General features: G+C 40.0%; 1 protein-coding gene across 1 annotated transcript; it reads right to left on the bottom strand.

The window, feature by feature from the left end:
• Positions 1-10274: 10274 nt before the first annotated feature.
• On the bottom strand, positions 10275-11705 carry LOC133445634 (uncharacterized). The gene is made up of 3 exons (XM_061722956.1): positions 11598-11705; positions 11217-11423; positions 10275-10763 (listed from the first exon to the last, which is right to left on the bottom strand). Exons 1-3 carry the CDS (start codon positions 11697-11699, stop codon positions 10275-10277), a joined length of 798 nt encoding a protein of 265 aa, XP_061578940.1. The 5' UTR covers positions 11700-11705.
• Positions 11706-19397: the final 7692 nt, after the last annotated feature.

Below are 19397 nucleotides of genomic sequence, written 5' to 3'. Positions count from 1 at the left end.
TAATGCTTCCACCAGTAGGTCCTCCTCCTGCTTCCGGGGCCGCTATACTGACGGCCGCCTGAGGCTTAGGCTTCTCTCGTTCCTTCTTGTTTCTTGCCAACTCACCAATCTGTAGGTGTGTCAGCTTATTCGCCAGCATCCTTCCTTCTTCCTCAACAGCCTGTTTTTCAGCCCGGTACAAGTTTATGAAATGAATAACATGCTCTGCAAACATCTGCCATTCCATCTTCATTAACCCCACCACTCCATTTAATTTGTTCTGCACATCTTTTGGCATAGCATTCTTCACATACAGCATAAACAAAGCTTTTGATGATTTATTGTTATCCCATTCACTCCCAGTCTCATCTTTCCATTTCCTCTGGAAAGAGTGTAAGAACTGGGCCGGACTGTCATCATCTTTCAGCTGCATCTTCTCCAGGTTAGCTGGATCCATGGTTGAAGGGAACTTAATTCTAAGAGCACGCCATACATTGGTCCGTATTCGGTCGAACGACACTCTGTCATGAGCGTGGGTGTTCATCATGCCGTCATAACCAGCCATCCTGAATACGTCCGTTGTTGCAGCATGGCCTGCAGTCTTGACCAGCAGCGCTTTGATGTCTCCGCCTGCCAGTTTGATGCCTCCTGTCAGTTCTTCCAACCGTTCGATCCATTTGCCTGCACCATCTGTCAATGGGGTTAATTTACCTGCAAGCGTAATTAGATCCATAAAATTCCAAGGTTCGTAACGAAAGTCATTGTTGGGTCCTTTTGCCAACAGGGGAAAGGCTCCGCTAATTGATGATGTCGTCTGATGTGGATCTGATCTCGTTCGCAGAGTCATAGGGTGCTCCGTCTGCTCTCCATCCACATGTACTTCTACATCATATGTGCAGCTTGACGTCACCTTTGGATAAACTTCATCCTTGTTCCTGTTCTGGCGCCGAGTCTGACGTCTCTGGCTGTCACACCCGCTCTCATGCTCTGAGTCATCTGAGCCTCTTCCTCTCGTGATTGGACCCGTCTTCCGTCTGCCGCTCTCATGCTGTGAGTCATCTGAGCCTCTTCTTCTCGTGATTGGACCCGTCTTCCGTCTGTCTGGATGTTTGATTAACTTTTTTTCCTTTGAATCGCTGCACTCTTGGTCTGATTCATCAGTAGTACTGTCATTCGGTTGTTCTGACTCCTCCTCTTCATCTTTCTGTCTGCCTGTGGTTTCTGCCTGCAACAAGGGTTTGCCTTTCCTGCTGTCCTTCTTCAATCTTTCAACCTGCAGCAACTCTTCCTTGTCCAGAGCTGTCATTTCTCTCCACCTTTCTCCCTGGTTGGTGTGTGTTGGTTTATATGGCTCCGCTTTTACTTTATTAACACGCCTGGGCACCGCAGCCCGTACTTCTCCCAGCTCCTCATCCAACTCATCCACCCCGTTATTCGTTGTGATTTTTAATTTCCCAGTAATTAATCCTCCTGTTTTTTTCTATGCCGTCTAAATCACTTAGTACGAACTGTCCTGATTCATCTCGATTGTACGGTGGGGGTCGATAGTCTGTGTTATTGATGGGTTTCTTATTCGCTTCGATCTTGAAGTATTGTAACACGTCATATTGATCAGCGTCCTTCAGCTTTCGGTTAATATGAGTCAGTTCGTGTTTTTTCCTTTTATTACGCAACTCCACGTCCACCTCATCACAGCATTTTGCGCTGAAACTGCCTTCTAGTGGCCAGCGATTCTGCCCGGCGGTCATCTTATGCCATTTTTTCATGCATTGTGAAATCGTTCGTTTGTTAGATGGGTGCGTTATCATTACTATATCCTTTGGAGAGGGCTTGTCACCGTGTTTAGTCGCAGTTGTCCCCATGACTGCACAGTTCACAGTATCCTTTTTAGGTCTGTACCCACCCTGTCAAAAACCCAAACTTCCCTTCTTTTTATTTTATTTTTTTTCTATTATCCCCTTTATTTTCACCGACAATAATATATATGTATATTGTCCACTCTGCCTTGCTCTTAATCAATGCAGACCTTCTTATTTTATCAGCGATTCTATACTTAATGTTTGGCGTCAAGAATTTATTTCGCTTCTATCCTTTAATTAATTTATTTTGCTTTGTATTGCATCCCTAATTGTTCCATTAATATTCGTCTATGTTCTACCCTCTCAATTCATTCCATTATATATATATATAATTCCATGTATTCACACAGATCCTCTGTGCTAATATTTATATTTCTATTATTTAGTTATCTAATCACACTATCTATAGCAGGATTCCACAGTCTTTCCGTCCAATCCTAGTTATGTTCTTTCAAACGTATTATACATTATTATATGCCATCAGCGGTTTTCACAGATTTCTCCGGCCGGTGAGAAACATGTGAAACTATATATAAAAAAAAAAATCTTCAAACGCTCCTCAACTCTCCGCACCCCGGAGAGAGAAGGAAAAAATAAAACCACTTTTCAAACACTAAATAGCAACTCTTTTAAATCATAATCTTCTTCACAACTTTAAATACCAAAAGCTTTTCCCAACACTAAAACAAAAACTCATCTCTTCACAACTTCAAATACAAAAACTTTGTCCAACACTAAAACAAAAACTCTTTTAAATCATAATTTTATAACTTCCAATCCCAAAAACTTTGTATTCCGAATCCCAAAAACTTAAATCATAATTTTATAACTTCCAATCCCAAAAACTTTGTAGTCCGAATCCCAAAAACTTAAATCATAATTTTATAACTTCCAATCCCAAAAACTTTGTAGTCCGAATCCCAAAAACTTAAATCATAATTTTATAACTTCCAATCCCAAAAACTTTGTATTCCGAATCCCAAAAACTTAAATCATAATTTTATAGCTTCAAATGCCAAAAACTTTGTATTCCGAATCCCAAAAACTTTTTCAAACACTTAAACAGCAACTTCCGTATAAACACGTTAAATCAACCACTATTGTTTAAATCATAATCTGTTGTATACATTCCCAGTGGTACTTTTTTCCACAGACCCAAACCTCAGAGCAGGTACTCGGAACTGATTCTGGGCAGGTACTTCTTTCCCGTTCTGTTAGAATTATACACACAGCCGATAACTAAAATTAAAAATCCGTGCCACACCAAAAAAGAAAAAAAACAAATAAACTCGAAAACTTTTTTATAACTTCAAATCCCGAAAACTTTGAACATCAAATCCCAAAAACTTAAATCATAATTTTTATAACTTCCAATCCCAAAAACTTTGTATTCCGAATCCCAAAAACTTAAATCATAATTTTATAACTTCCAATCCCAAAAACTTTGTAGTCCGAATCCCAAAAACTTAAATCATAATTTTATAACTTCCAATCCCAAAAACTTTGTATTCCGAATCCCAAAAACTTAAATCATAATTTTATAACTTCCAATCCCAAAAACTTTGTAGTCCGAATCCCAAAAACTTAAATCATAATTTTATAACTTCCAATCCCAAAAACTTTGTAGTCCGAATCCCAAAAACTTAAATCATAATTTTATAACTTCCAATCCCAAAAACTTTGTAGTCCGAATCCCAAAAACTTAAATCATAATTTTATAACTTCCAATCCCAAAAACTTTGTAGTCCGAATCCCAAAAACTTAAATCATAATTTTATAACTTCCAATCCCAAAAACTTTGTAGTCCGAATCCCAAAAACTTAAATCATAATTTTATAACTTCCAATCCCAAAAACTTTGTAGTCCGAATCCCAAAAACTTAAATCATAATTTTATAACTTCCAATCCCAAAAACTTTGTAGTCCGAATCCCAAAAACTTAAATCATAATTTTATAACTTCCAATCCCAAAAACTTTGTAGTCCGAATCCCAAAAACTTAAATCATAATTTTATAACTTCCAATCCCAAAAACTTTGCATTCCGAATCCCAAAAACTTAAATCATAATTTTATAACTTCCAATCCCAAAAACTTTGTAGTCCGAATCCCAAAAACTTAAATCATAATTTTATAACTTCCAATCCCAAAAACTTTGTAGTCCGAATCCCAAAAACTTAAATCATAATTTTATAACTTCCAATCCCAAAAACTTTGTAGTCCGAATCCCAAAAACTTAAATCATAATTTTATAACTTCCAATCCCAAAAACTTTGTAGTCCGAATCCCAAAAACTTTTTCCAACATTAAAACAAAAACTCATCTCTTTAATATCCACAATTAAAATCTCCGTACCATGGAGAAAAGAGAAAAAATAAGACCGAAAACTTTTTTAAACACTCTAACAGCTGCTTCCGTAAATAACATTAAATCAACTACTAATATCTATTGGCCATATTCATTCATCCATATATTCTAATTTTGTGGAAAAACACCAGCCAACACTGTCTATTAAAATTTATTAATTTCTTATAGGTTCTTTGGGAGGGGAAAAAAGCCGACCGTTTCTGACCGTTCTCTCATCCCCCAGACTCACGGGGCGAGGAGACTTTCAGTGAGCGCACGCCGCGGCTTTACTGAATAATTCTTCAGCCCGGTTTCTTAGCCCGACCCGGCGCGGAACCCGCTCCCCCGCAGAGGCGCGCTTTCTCCGCGGAGGACAGCCCCCGCCTCGGGTCAACGCCACTATATATATATTTTTCCAAGGAAAAAGTTCCCTTTTTTTTTTTTTTTTTTTTTCCAAATTCCCTTTATTTGTTTTTTAACACCGCGGGGCGTGTGATCGCTTCGCCGCGGAGCGGGGCGGAAGATATCCTGCCCTTTTTTCTTTTTCTTTAATTATTATTTTTTCTAAACCCCGTCTCTGTGTCTAAAAAAGGCGGGGCGCTGCGCTCCCTCCTCCAGCTCGCCTCCCCGAGAGAATGAGAGAGAAAGAAAAAGAAAAAAGAAGGAAGAAAACTTGATATTAATATTTTTTTCCTACCTTTCTCTGCGTATCAGACCGTAAAACCGGCCGACAATTATCCTCCTCCTCCTGTATGTGGCTCGCCAAAATGTAGAATATAAAAATAATTGATAATCCAATAAACCTACGTCCAAGTTTTTCTAAGTGTTTTAATCCCTTGGTCCAAGGTTCAAAGAAAAAACACAAGTCCAAGTTTTGGCTGGTATCCGTCCACAAAAATACTGTGAAGGTTCTTTATTGTAAAAAAGTACAATCCAAAAACAATTTTCACAGGAGAGTGGTCTGCTCACGGTCCCAAAACACTCTGAAATTTTATCTCCGAAACTACGGCTTTTATAGGGAGATAAGAGACATATGACAATAAATGCATTATTTTCACCATACCCATCTGTTCCTACTACTTTGAAGTTCTTGTTTATGTTCCCTTTATCATCGCTTAGATAACTGCCACATATGAACCTGAAGCTTTGGTGCTCATTTACAATCATCTTCATTATTTCGCCTCTTACTTGCTTCGCTTGCAGTTCACTCAAGGTCATACCCTCCTTTGTCTCTCCTTTGAGGCACAGAGCATTTTCCCAGCACCCTTTTCCTCCTTATTTTTTACTAGTCTAAATGATTAAATGAATATATATAAAAATGATTATATATATAAAAATGGTTATATAAAAATGGTTATATAAAAATGATTATATAAAAATATCCACTACAAGCCGTCCAGATCTGTGCATTTTCGTTACGTAAGCAAAATGCAAACCACGCCTCGGTCTCCTCCGCTGTTGAAACCACGCCCACAACTAACTCCGCTGGCCGGAGCGTCCACCATTGTTCAGAAGCGGCGACTGTTTCTAGAGACAGTAGAAATTAGGTTTTGCATCGACATTTACCCTCATAAAAGGATCAGTACGGACCCGGCAACTGCACACGAGTCAGCGGTAAGTGGTGTTTATTTTTTATGTTATTTATTTTTGTTTACAAGTATGATCTTTGCATGGGCTAAGTATTTAGCTTAGCTCCGGTGTTACTCTGTGTTACGGAGCTTTATTAGTACTGTAATAATTTTTTTTTTCTGTTTATGGTTTCAGATCTTCCAAGCAATGCACCTGAAGTTGTTCACCGACACATTCAGAAGATGCACGTCCTTCCTTGAGCCAGCAATAGTGCGTACATGTTATTTATAGCCATACAACTTTTTTTTTTTTAGTTTTATTTTTCAACAATAAAGTTGCCATTTATTAACATTCAGTGTTGTGATTTATTTACAGTTAACATGATTCATTTGTCTTGTAACATAAATGAAATGATGAGGAATCGCAGTAAATAACTGGTGTACCTGTTTAGAATTCAATTAAAACTTCCTGTGTGAATTAGTGTGAAGACGAGGTGACCCGTTCCCTCTTCAGGGAACTAAAGTCTGATTTATGGTTCCGCGTTACACCAACGCAGAGCCTACGGCGTAGGGTACGCGTCGATTTAACGCAGAACCATAAATCAGGCTTTAAGATCCGTTCACACCCTGTCATAAATGCATTCGAGCGTCCGACTATCACGTCGAGCTGCGTGACATTGGACGCTCTCTGTCCGCACTGAAACCGTTACACTCGCGGCCAGTTAGGACAGTCCAATACAAAAAAAATAAATCAAATGGAATTGATTTTGTCACTGAAGTTCGATCGCATCGCATGGGACACGCTTTGTGTACGCAGCCGCTGCTCTTCAGCCCGGAGCGAGGCTTTGTTCCCTCCCCTGCTACACGTAATTCAGGCAGCCAATCAGCGCAGAGCCTCATTTTCATAACCTCCCCTCCCCTCAGGATCACTCACAGAAAAGGAGGCTAGAAGCGGTAAAACTAAAGACATGGCTCACAGGCTGAATTTCTGATTCATCTAGAAAAAACAAGCTTTCGATTGTTTTTAAGACATTCAAGGCCTGTTTAAAATATACATTAGATGCCATAATAGGTCTCCTTTAAGCCAAAAACACAGCGTAGTTTAATTGTAAACCAAAAAAACTCCCACAGGGAATCCACAGAGAGATGTACAAAAAAAAACTCTCTGTCAGTGCTTCCTCTTTGAGCAAGGTCGGTTGCATGAGCAGTCTGTGCATTGGCATACAGTCATACTGTGGCAAGGTGCGTGCCACGGGGGCCCGACCGAAGGACGGAGAGGACACAGAGTTTCGTTCAGACCCTTTTATTTCTCACCCAAAACGTGCAGAAACACACACAGCTCCTCAGCAGCAGCCTCCTCCTGAGTCTCTCAGTCCTCTTTATCAAGGCTGGCAGGTTGGAGAGGCTGATGGGACACACCTGTGTGATTGCTGAGTGGTTGCAGCCACTCCAACCTGCCACACACCCCCAACGCCAACCTCGAGCCGGGGTCTGTCCGGCCGAGCATACTCCCCCCCCCCGCCCCCTCGGAGCGGGAGAGGAAGCCCAGAACCCCCCGGGCCTTCCTGGTCGGGGGGTCGTCCTCGGCGTCGGCCTGACCTGCGGTCCCGTCGTGGGGGTCGTCCCCGGCGTCGGCTCTCCCGCCGTGGAAAATGCGCTCGGGGCCGGGCCCATGGTGGCCTCGGGCCACACGGCGCGCGCACGACCGCCTCCTTCCCCTCCGCGACGCAGCCCTGCGCGGGCTGCTGGTCCGGCCCCGTCTCCGCCGTCGCTTGCGGCTGCGCCTCCACAGCCGCCTTCCCAGCCAACGCCGCCTCCGCCTCCATCTCCGCCTCCGCCCCCGGAGCCGTCGCCTGGCGGCCCGCAGCTTCTGCCTCACGGCCTCCCAGCTGCGGCGCCACCAGCGCTGCCGCGGCAAACCTCAGACGGGGTGCAGGGATGGGCCGCTCCGCGGGTCCCGCCGCCTCGGGAGCCGTCGCTTGGCGGCCCGCAGCTTCTGCCTCCCGGCCTCTCAGCTGCGGCGCCGCCAGCTCCTCCCGCGTTGCTGCGGCGGCCCTCAGACGGGGTGCAGGGATGGGTCGCCCCGCGGCCACCAGGGCTTCTATCGCGGCCAGCTGCCGCTCGCCCTGGTCCCGGAAGGCGGCCGCCATGCCCGCCATGGCCCGGGCGAGCGCGTCCAGGGCCCGCTCCATGCCCCCCCCTCGTCCGTCCTTCGAAGCCCCACGTTGGGCGCCAGTGTGGCAAGGTGCGTGCCACGGGGGCCCGACCGAAGGACGGAGAGGACACAGAGTTTCGTTCAGACCCTTTTATTTCTCACCCAAAACGTGCAGAAACACACACAGCTCCTCAGCAGCAGCCTCCTCCTGAGTCTCTCAGTCCTCTTTATCAAGGCTGGCAGGTTGGAGAGGCTGATGGGACACACCTGTGTGATTGCTGAGTGGTTGCAGCCACTCCAACCTGCCACACATACAGTACAGTCTATGATTAGGGCTCAGGGGCCTCTCTGGCGTTATGAGCTGTAATAAAAACCAATGCACACAAACATACGTGTCATCTTAAATGTTATAAATGCTTTGGTGAGTTGGTTCGGTTGATTTCCATGTTGTTAAGAGTATGGAAGTGTAGACTACAATATCTTCAGATCCTACTTAAGAAATAGGGGCATCTTGTGTTCTGTCTGTGTTACTACAACGCCTGCAAATAACCCGGCAGGGTTTTGTATACAATAAATTAGTGTAAAATCCATCTTCCCAGGGTTTTTCTTCATACCAGAGAACATAATAGAAAGTTTAATCCGTAGTTCAGAATCATCAGAGTGGTGTGCACCCGTTTATGAAGATCCCACTCTTTTTTCCATCCATCCATCCATCCATCCATCCATCCATCCATCCATCCATCCATCCATCCATCCATCACCTGGGGGATGCAGGAGTGTGAGAAAAAAAAAAGCCTTTTTGGTAGGAAGTTTTCACCCTAATTTACTCCAACCCCTTGCCAGACAGGAGTATTTCAAGCAGTTTGTCATACCTGTAAAGGGACTTCAGGAATCTGTCTTGCCTTCCTCAAGGTCTTTGAGGAGTACAGGTCTTGGAGGGGAAAAAGGGACTGAGGCATTCACCCTCTCTGCAGAAATAATGATATTCTGCAGCCTGCATTTGTCTTTGCAGTTGCAGCACAGTAGTTCACCAAACAAGGATGTTGGTGGTGAGGATGGACTCAGCGGTGGCAGCGTAGAAATGAACCAACATTATCTTTGGCGGTTTAACTTTCCTCAATTTCCCCAGGTTGTAGGTTACACCCTCTTTTGTTCCTTCTTTATGAGGGAGCTGATGTTCAGCTGTCACCTCAAGTCCTGGGTGATGATGGAGTCCAGGAAGCAGAAGGTCTCTACATTGTCTATTTGAGAATCATACGGGGTGATTTGAAAGTGTGGGCACACTCTTCCTGCAGTCCTCACCAATCTCACCGCTGTCTTTAAAGCACTAAGCTTCAGGTTGTTCCCATGTGCCCTCAGATGGTTAGTCTCCCACTGGAAGCTCACTAATTTACTACATTAATAAATACATCTGTTAATCTAAATCAGATTCTGATAAAAAAAGGATGGGAGGAAGATGTGGTTTCTTTGAAAACAAGTACATTTCACTGTGGATATATTTACCATATCTTAATTTCCACAAGATTCCCTATTATTTTAAAAGCTTTCTGACATTTTTATAAAGGGAAAATAATCAGGGTTTCACATTTAATGCATTTAAAACTCATTGTAAATCTACAATTGACAGTTTACAGCATACAATCATAATGTCATTTTATACCAAATATTTAAGTTGTATGACACGTCAGTAAAATGAATTACAGTAGTTATGTGTTAATCCAACAGAAGTTTCAAGGTTCGTTTTGCTTCTGTATCCAGATTATCAAACATTGTATCTGTAGTAATGACTTTGTTCCAAGTGTAAACAAGCCTCACAGTCCAAATCTTCTATTAAAAAGATCTGCATTAAATTATACTGTATTTTAATATTAGTGGATGTGTTACTGTTCAGACTGTTTTATTGTAAATTTACTTTCACACTGTAAAAACATTGTATTATTATTGTATCGTTTACCTAAAGCAGACACAAGACGATACATTTTTGTAACTAAGAGTTGTTTTATTTTTTTAAATGTAGTTAATTCATCTCTAAAACAAACATGTATCAGACATTTTTATTTTTTATTTATTTTTATTTATTTATTTGCACATAAAAAAAATATACAACCGCCAAAAATTCAGACAAACAGTCTGAATTTTTGGAAACAACAAAAAAAAAAAAGGAAATACAATGTAACAGAAAAAATGTGCAGGAGGAACCAAAAAAACCCATAAGGGCATGTCGAGTGGTCCTCCTATAATGAAACAAACAATATCTACAGAGATATGTAAAACATCGGACAACTAAGGAGAATAAGCTAAATTACTAGAAAAACAGGAATCTGATGAGGATGTGCAGAGAAGTTCTGGAAATGAGTTGATATATCATTACTAAGCATTGTAGTTGTCGGAGTTTGTTGGTGGAAACAATGGGGTGACCTTAGGTGGTGGACCTGCAGTAACCTGATCAACTGAAAACAGCGGCACAGCTGGTTTACTTTGTACTGGCTTCAGCTTGGACTGTGAACGATAGTCTAACGTGAGAGGGTGGATAACCGCAGTCGTAGGATCCAATAGAGAAGCAGCCTTTTCCAACACCCTTGTGTCCGGTGTCAGAGGCCCACTTGACACATGTCGTTCTTTTCCATGTGTAGAAGGACAGACATTGCCATCCTTTCTTTTCTGAAGCTGTTTTGGCTGATCCTTGGAGCTGGTTAGTGGATTTGCTGAAACCACTGTGCACTCACTTCCCTGCTTATTTAATGTTGGATGAGGCCTCAGTGGTCCAGTGATTTTTTTTGGTTTATCTTTTAAGATGTCGTTATCCACAATCTCATATTCAGTTAAGATGAAATGTCGGGGTAAGGAAGAAGGATCCAGCTTTAGTATAGATTCCCAGTTCCTATGGGGATGTGTAGTCTTGTGTTTATTAGTAGAACATTTATTATTTTTACCCTCTACCTCCATGTTCTTTTTATCATTTGAGCAGAACAGGGATGGCATTGATTGGCCTTGGACTTTCTTGGGAGCTGAATTCACATACTGATCTTTCTTTCTGGTAGCTTTTAGTTGGGCTTTGATAGGACTAAGAACATTGCAGAGTGTCTCACCCACATTTCTCTTGGGAATCTGGGGACTTCTGGGATCTTCTTTGTCAGAAGACTTCAGCGTAGACTTTTTTAGGGAAACAACATTGTGTTTCTTTTTAACACTTGCATCTGTTTGCACTGGAACCTGGCCAGGATTCACCTCCTGAGAGAAATGTATATAGAGATATTGATAAATTGCACCTATTAATAGAAATAAGAAAATAACATTTGGAGAGGAGAATACCTGCAGGGAAATTTGTTCAGGTTGATGCGGTGCATAAACCACAGGCACACATCCTTGAGCCCAGGAATCTGGAGTTGCTGGCATAGGCTCTGAGTCTTCTGTTTTAGCTAATTCTCCCTCTTCATCTCCTCTATCCAGAAACAACATCTGCTGCTCTACCGTCTGTGTGAGGTAGCTCTTGATCCGGAACAGTGTGAAGGGAATAATCTTAATAGAGAAAATGGAAAGTGGAACTAACAATATTAGTATAGAATTATGTAAGGATAAAATGCGGGAAGAAATATTTTATTATTATACATTCGTTCATGAGTTTCAGTCAATAATATATACAAAATTAGCTTAAATTTAAAAGAAAAACCTTATACAACATTTCAGTTTTACCTGTCTTTCAATGTCCACTTCATAACAGCGGTCCATGACTGTAGTTAGCAGTTCATCCATTATCTCTGCCGCTGTTTCATCTGCATCCTCCTGGATCAACATATTAGTCCACTGGAAAATGGAAAGAATGGAATAACATGTTCCTCTTTCTGTTTTTTTTTTTTTATAATTTTTTTTATATTTTTCTCCCCCATTTTTCTCCCCATTTCATCACCCGGTGCTCTACCTAAGTAAACGTCCTGGGCATTGCTCCCTCTACCAACCCCGGGAGGGCCCTGCACTGAGCTCAGGTCTCCTCCTTAGCCTGAGGAGTGAGCAAGCCGCTTCTTTTCACCAGACAGGGTGGGGTTTCTCTGGCCGGATGTAGCTCGTGGAAGGATCACGTTATTCCGGCCGGATCCTCCCCACCCCGTCTGGCAACCCGGCTGGCCAGAGGGGGCATGTGTAGCCCAGGACTTTTTGTGAATGTTTTGTTTGCCAAGGGAACACAGGGAGAACATGCAAACTCCACACAGAAAGGCCAACCCCACCCATGGTGTGGTCACTGAAGTCATGGGGAAACTTAACACCACTCAGCAGCACCCACTGAATCGAACCCAGGACCTTCTTGCTGTGAGACGGCTGCACTACCAGCTGCACCGCCGTACCCCCATTATATTAAAAAGTAAAACCTTATACAACATTTCAGTTTTACCTGTCCTTCAAAGTCCATTTCATTACAGCGGTCCATCACTGGAGTTAGCGGTTCATCCATTATCTCTGCCACTGTTTCATCTGCTTCCTCCTGGATGTGGTTACTGGATGGAGTAACATTTTTTTTCTTTTTCTTTTTTTTCTGGTCATGCTCTAGACGTTTGGACTTGTGTGAAGACATCTCGGCTCAAGAGGCTTCTTAAAAACAAAAACAGAGACATTCTAAGACCAATGTTTGTGATGAAAAGCTTCATGTAATAAATGTTTAATCAATTCCAATGCAGTGAACAAGGAACATTATGGTGTATTGACCAGGTTTCATGCAGCTGTGGACTTATCTTATATTAAACATCAGAGACAACGGTTGACATTTGAAACTGTGGAACGAATATTATACTATAATCACAAAACCCAATAGTACAACGAGACATAGGCCTACAACAAAACATATGACTCACCTATCGTGTATTTGTTTCAATGGTTGATCATATATGTAGCTTAATAAAACGATTTAGGAAACTATCCGTGGACTTTGATTCTTTGAAACAAATACTGTTTGTTACTGATCTCCCGTTGCTAAAGGCAGATTTATGGTTCCGCTTACATCGACGCAGAACCTACGCCGTAGGCTCTGCGTCGATTGAACGTTTAGCTTTGGATTTAGCGTCGATTTAACGCAGAACGATAATTCAAGGTTAGTTGTATCTCAGTTAGTCGTATCTATTTACTGGAGAATCAACACTGTGTCCATTGCATAAGGACTTATGGGACGGTAGTGATTGTTCCAGGTATTAGTCAAACCCTCAGGTGTTACCATGGAAACTGAGTTATGGCTTGTTAAAAAACTTTGTAACTTACCAGGTTCCAACGGCTGCAAACGAGAGATTAAATAGTCCGCTCAGCCACGGCTTGTTATAAAACTAATGATTTCAACTGAAAACATTAAAGCATGAATAACTGATTTAATATTTATGTTTTTTGGCAAGTGACCGTGGTATAAGCGGGATAATGCCCTTGTTCTGTCAAATTATCCTACCCGGCGAATGTCCTACTTTGCGTCACTGCGTATGCGCACGAGTCAACAGCGTCGACTTGACTAAAACAACACGGAATCATCCTACCGATCATCAGCTGTTTAAGAAGAAAACTGTGAAAACGGTAAGAATTTAGTGTTTCCTGCAACCAAATTGTAGTTTTTTTTGTAGTTTTTCATGTTTGCGTGCGTGTCGGCTAGCCTTTGCATGACTTTTGTTAATTGAATATAAACTACCGTGTTGCAACGCCCTATAAGAGATGTAAATATGAGTAAATAGTAGGGTGGGGTGTAGTGCAAAAATAATAATAGTAATAACAATGGTAATACTACTACTACTACTACTACTAATAATAATAATAATAATAATAATAATGCATGTATTGCTGTCATATGTTATATATAATATGTGCATGATATATAATATGCTATAATATAATAAATAATATAATAAGTCTGTCTGTCTGTCTGTCTTTGTCAGAAACCTCTTCTCTTCTAGCTCCTGAACCATCGTCAACCAGGTAGTTCCTCGACCTATTATTATTTATTAATCTTATTTTTGCATATCCTAAATATTATAGGTTTACTGTTATTTTTTGGGATGATTTCTTATTTTGGTTTATATATTCTATGAAGCGCTCTATTTACCAGTGCTGAGAAGAGTGCTTTACAAATGATTAGTTACGTTACCTGAATATCTGACTATATATATGACTAGATAGATTATTACCAAATGAATGTCCTCTTCTTCCAACTTGGTGACTATGTGAATGTGGATAATAACACTGCGTTTCAGTTTGCAGAAAACTTCATCACTGAGGAATCCACAGAGGTCGTCACCACAGCTGAGGCTGATTACAGGAAGCAGATTGCCTGTAGCTGCTACAAAATCCGGGTCAGTGTAAAAATGCTTGGATAATCAGTTGCCACAATGTGGTAATTACAATGACTAATACAATGACATAATAAAGTGTACTTTTGAATACACATTTCATAATAGATGCTTGGTAGGTGCTTGGTAGGTGCGCATGCTACAAAATGTAGAAATGTAAGAACAACAGAGATGCCTACACTGCTGATTGACGGCTGAATGATTGGAATGGTAAACATTTTTATAAAAGAATTATAAATGTTTTATGTGAAATGACTTTATGAATGTTACATTTTTTAAATTGTATTGTTTCTGTTATGTTGTTTCACTAGGTGCAGTGTGGGACATGTCATCGGTGGGCCCATTTGGAATGCGCCAAGTACACCGACGAAGAAAATTACACCTGTCCAAAATGCTTGTGATTGAATAAATGCAGAATAAAAAAGGAATGTTTAATGGCCAGCAGTGTCTTTGTGGGTCTGCCCCAATCACAATTCCAGCTTCCTTTACCAAGGTTGCTGGTTTTCTACTGCATCTTCATTTTACCCCCAACTACTACCCCACCCCTCATATCCACTGATATCCAGTTTTTATGCACAGGTTGATTTGTCACATGGAGACTGCTGCATTCAGATGAATCTGAAAATCTGATGAATATGAAACTTTGTATAAACCTTTTCTTTATGATACTTCCTGGGAATGTGCATTTACTTCTTTTCAAAAAGAAATTAGTGATAAAAAATAGATATATGTAGTTTGAAAATGTATTGAAACACAACAAGGTGAGATACAGGCAGTTCTATTCGCATGCGTGTATGTGACAGCATGATCTGACGGGGTATTTTCATCTGCCATATCGTGCTACATGATATCTATGTGCTGCTACATAGATAAATGCAGGTAGGATGATTTGACAGATGAAAATACCCTGTGAGATCACGCTTCTACATAGATAAATACAGGTAGGATGATTTGACAGATGAAAATACCCTGTGAGATCAGGCTTCTACATAGATAAATGTTGATGTCTATGTAGAAGCGTGATCTGACGGGGTATTTTCATCTGTCAAATCATCCTACCTGCCAATATCTATGTGGAAGCGTGATTTGACGGGTTTTTTAAAATAAATAATTTTTTTAAAAATCGTCTATTTGCATGAAAAAGGTTTAAAAAAAAGAAGAAACCGAGATAAAAGAAACGGGGATCGTATGGTAGTATTTTCTGCCGAGGTAGGACACCTCGGCAGAGAAGTCTGTCATTTCATCCTACGGGTAGGACGATTCGGCAGAACACCCTTCGAGGTGAACATTAACATAAATATATGGATTATCCCTTATTCCAAAGAAGAAAAAAAAAATGTTTGAACAGCCTCTTCCAGAAATTGAGAATCTGCTTGTGGAAATTTGAAGCCCACTACTAATAACTGAAAAAGTAATATTATGTATTATTGTTATTACACAGGTGGCTCTCTCCACTAACGACCCAATATAATGACTGTTCACATTTGTAAGTGCTACTCATGCCACGATTGGAAAAGAAAATAACGTAGCTCGTATTATTATATACTGCCTATAATAATCACTGCCATGTTCCCTGGAGTTATTTAGTATTTTAGTTAGTTAGTTAAAGAAGTCAAATGTTTAAGACTTACTTTGTGCGTTTCCTCTCCCTCGTAACGTCTCCGGTTGCCTAGCAACCAGGTACGCGAGGATGACGTAACACGTAGAGGTGCGTCGTCTCTCTGGCAGCGGAGGACGCTGCTTTACTAAAGCCTAAATTATGGTTCCGCGTTAAATCGACGCAGAGCCTACGACGTAAGCTACGCGGCGACGCGCAACGTATGGTGTGCGCCGCCGCGTACCCTACACCATAGGCTCAGTTATGGTTCTGCGTCACACCAACGCAGAGCACACGCCGCAGCCGTGACGCCGTGCGGAACCATAAATCATCTTTAAGGAACAAAAGGAACAAATCACTCTTTTTACAAAATTGGATCGACAAAAATATAATTTATATAAAAGACTTATTTAACTACTTAGTTACGAAGATTTTCTCTCGCAAAAAGCATTCCCTATCAAATTTAGAGAATTTAACTTAGTAATAAACTCCATTCCCAGCGGAATAGTAGAATTAAGGAAAAGCTATAAAAAAATAGAAACAACATACAACTATTAACACTCTTTATATCCATGGTATTGATATTTTGTGTAAAAAAAGTGTACTAATAAACATATTGTGGCGGACACAATAACGGACCTCGCACCCATCAGGACTGTATGGAAGGGGGCGTGGTCACAAGCATTTATTTGGTTGCTTAGCAACGTGTGTTAGTTTACAGTTGTCAACTGACAGTTCTTTTGGTCAGTTGGATTCCGCTGTCACGGAATAAAGACGTGTTTTACCAACCTCTGGAGTCGAGCCTCATCCTGCCACAATATCAGAGAATGTTTTTACACCACGAGGGAAATTCTTTTTGAATGCTATTTTCGTGGATATTAATTGGCACAAGGCGTGGCTTGTTCCTTTCAAATTCTGTTACAAACAAAATCAGAGAACTACATTTAAAAATACTACATAACATATACTGTACCCATCTAACACATATATCTCAAAATTCCTTGACATGGATAACAAATGTAGTCTACCTTCTGCAAAACTGAACCTGAAACTGTAACTCACTTGTTTTATGGTTGCTCATATAGCAGCATATTTTGGAAATAACTTGAAAGCTATATACTATGTAAAACAACACATAATATTGAAGGGAAGAAAATTATCACTTATTTTGATTTCAAAGAAAAGAAGTTATGCACTATTGTCAATCTTTATATTAGGAAAATAAATTTCACATCCACAAATGTAAATTCCAAAACTCTTCTCCATTATTTAAATAGTTTTTGATTGAAGTCGATTATTATCTCAAGTCTCTTAAATTAATTACAAATGAGAAATGTATATCAATGATGGATATCCATTCTGAGATTTTCAATCATTAAGCTGTCACAAATATAATTTTCATTTTATGCAAAATATTATAGTCTGTCACACCAAGATTTTGTTTCTTTTATGCATGTATTTATTTTTTCTTTTTATTTATTTTTTTTCTAATTTTCTTATTGTTGTTGATGATGCATGACTGTGCTCTGTGCTGCTGATGTTGCATGTTGATGGTGAACGTTTGTAACAGGAACTCTCGTTTCAGATGTCGTTATGGTGGCGAAGTGAGAAACATCCTCTGCGTTTAGTTCTTACTTGGACTCTGACGGACCACTGTTGGTCTTTATGCACAGCTTTGAATTAAAAACTGGGCTAATTAGCAAAAGTGAGGCTTGCTGCCAATCAAAAGGCCATGTATCACCCCCGCACAGTTGCCACGGAGACTGCTCTTTGAACCAGGACGTTTATGTCTATTGCTGCTTCACAGATGGACATTTGAACAAGAAAGTCAGTGGAGACCAACTTGCTTTAAAGCCCCTAGTGGTCAGTCAAAGTACTGCCACTTTTCCAACTTCTGTGGTGGCGTTTGGAGACGACTCATCTTTATGATCAAACTCAGATAAAACTATCAAAGAGTTACAGGAGCTAATCTCTTTAGCCCCCTTGAATAGATTATTTGAATTAGCATTTCAGGTTTTATCGAAGTATTTTCGGAGAAGTTTGTAAATAGGTTTGTTACCTTTGGATATGTCGTCTCGCGGGTCCAGTATATACTAATACCCATTTACGTGTGTAAACACTGTTTCAGATGTGCGGCGACCAAGATCCCCCCACGACATCCAGAGGTTTGAGGAAGTCGGGGCCACTTCATTCACCCCTGGAGCTTCAACTTCCCCTATGACCTCAGCTCCAGTAATTAGTCAGGCCCGTCCTAGAGTCCACAGACACAACCTGCTGGCGGAGTTGAGAATAGGGTGGCCACCTTTCAGAAATAGAAATAAGGGACGCCCCGATTTCAGCAGCGCAGGAGCCAAAAAAAAAAGCCCCAAAAACTTCTAAACTGCATAAAAATGTGTTTATTTTATATGAAAAAACAAAATGCTTTGATTTAAAGTTTAAAGTGCTTTAATAGCATTGAACTTGCATGACTGTACAGGCAGACAACCATACTAGTAACTGAAATAGCCTCCTATGCTATGTATGTCCACATCAGCCCAGATGTAGAATATAGCCTACAGGTGAAGAATATGGTGTAAAAGTTAATTTATTTCAATAATTCAACTAGAATATGGTGTAAAAGTTAATTTATTTCAATAATTCAACTAGAATATGGTGTAAAAGTTAACTTATTTCAATAATTCAACTAGAATATGGTGTAAAAGTTAACTTATTTCAATAATTCAACTAGAATATGGTGTAAAAGTTAATTTATTTCAATAATTCAACTAGAATATGGTGTAAAAGTTAATTTATTTCAATAATTCAACTAGAATATGGTGTAAAAGTTAACTTATTTCAATAATTCAACTAGAATATGGTGTAAAAGTTAACTTATTTCAATAAATCAACTAGAATATGGTGTAAAAGTTAATTTATTTCAATAATTCAACTAGAATATGGTGTAAAAGTTAATTTATTTCAATAATTCAACTAGAATATGGTGTAAAAGTTAACTTATTTCAATAATTCAACTAGAATATGGTGTAAAAGTTAACTTATTTCAATAATTCAACTAGAATATGGTGTAAAGGTTAATTTATTTCAATAATTCAACTAGAATATGGTGTAAAAGTTAACTTATTTCAATAATTCAACTAGAATATGGTGTAAAAGTTAATTTATTTCAATAATTCAACTAGAATATGGTGTAAAAGTTAATTTATTTCAATAATTCAACTAGAATATGGTGTAAAAGTTAACTTATTTCAATAATTCAACTAGAATATGGTGTAAAAGTTAACTTATTTCAATAATTCAACTAGAATATGGTGTAAAAGTTAACTTATTTCAATAATTCAACTAGAATATGGTGTAAAAGTTAATTTATTTCAATAATTCAACTAGAATATGGTGTAAAAGTTAATGAAAATACGGTACAAATCGTGTCCCGTATTAGTTCAATACGGGACGCAACATTTTTTTCTCAAATAAAGGACAATTCCGTATTTTACGGGACGGGTGGCAACCCTAGTTGAGAAGCTCCTCCGAGTCTTCCCTCCACCACCTGAAGACGCCCTGGCCGACTCCAGCACGCCACCATCAGTG

This window comes from Cololabis saira, chromosome 6 (assembly GCF_033807715.1).
Source record: "Cololabis saira isolate AMF1-May2022 chromosome 6, fColSai1.1, whole genome shotgun sequence".
Lineage (NCBI taxonomy): Eukaryota > Metazoa > Chordata > Actinopteri > Beloniformes > Belonidae > Cololabis > Cololabis saira.
This window is presented reverse-complemented; position numbering and strand designations above follow the sequence as displayed.

Excerpts from the sequence above, each read along its gene's own strand:
- LOC133445634 (XM_061722956.1), bottom strand. The coding sequence starts at position 11,699 with ATGTTGATCCAGGAGGATGCAGATGAAACAGCGGCAGAGATAATGGAT. Across the intron at positions 11,424-11,597 it reads AAGTGGACATTGAAAGACAG|ATTATTCCCTTCACACTGTT; the intron begins GTAAAACTGAAA and ends TTCTCTATTAAG. Across the intron at positions 10,764-11,216 it reads CTGAACAAATTTCCCTGCAG|CTGGATCCTTCTTCCTTACC; the intron begins GTATTCTCCTCT and ends TCTATACTAAAG.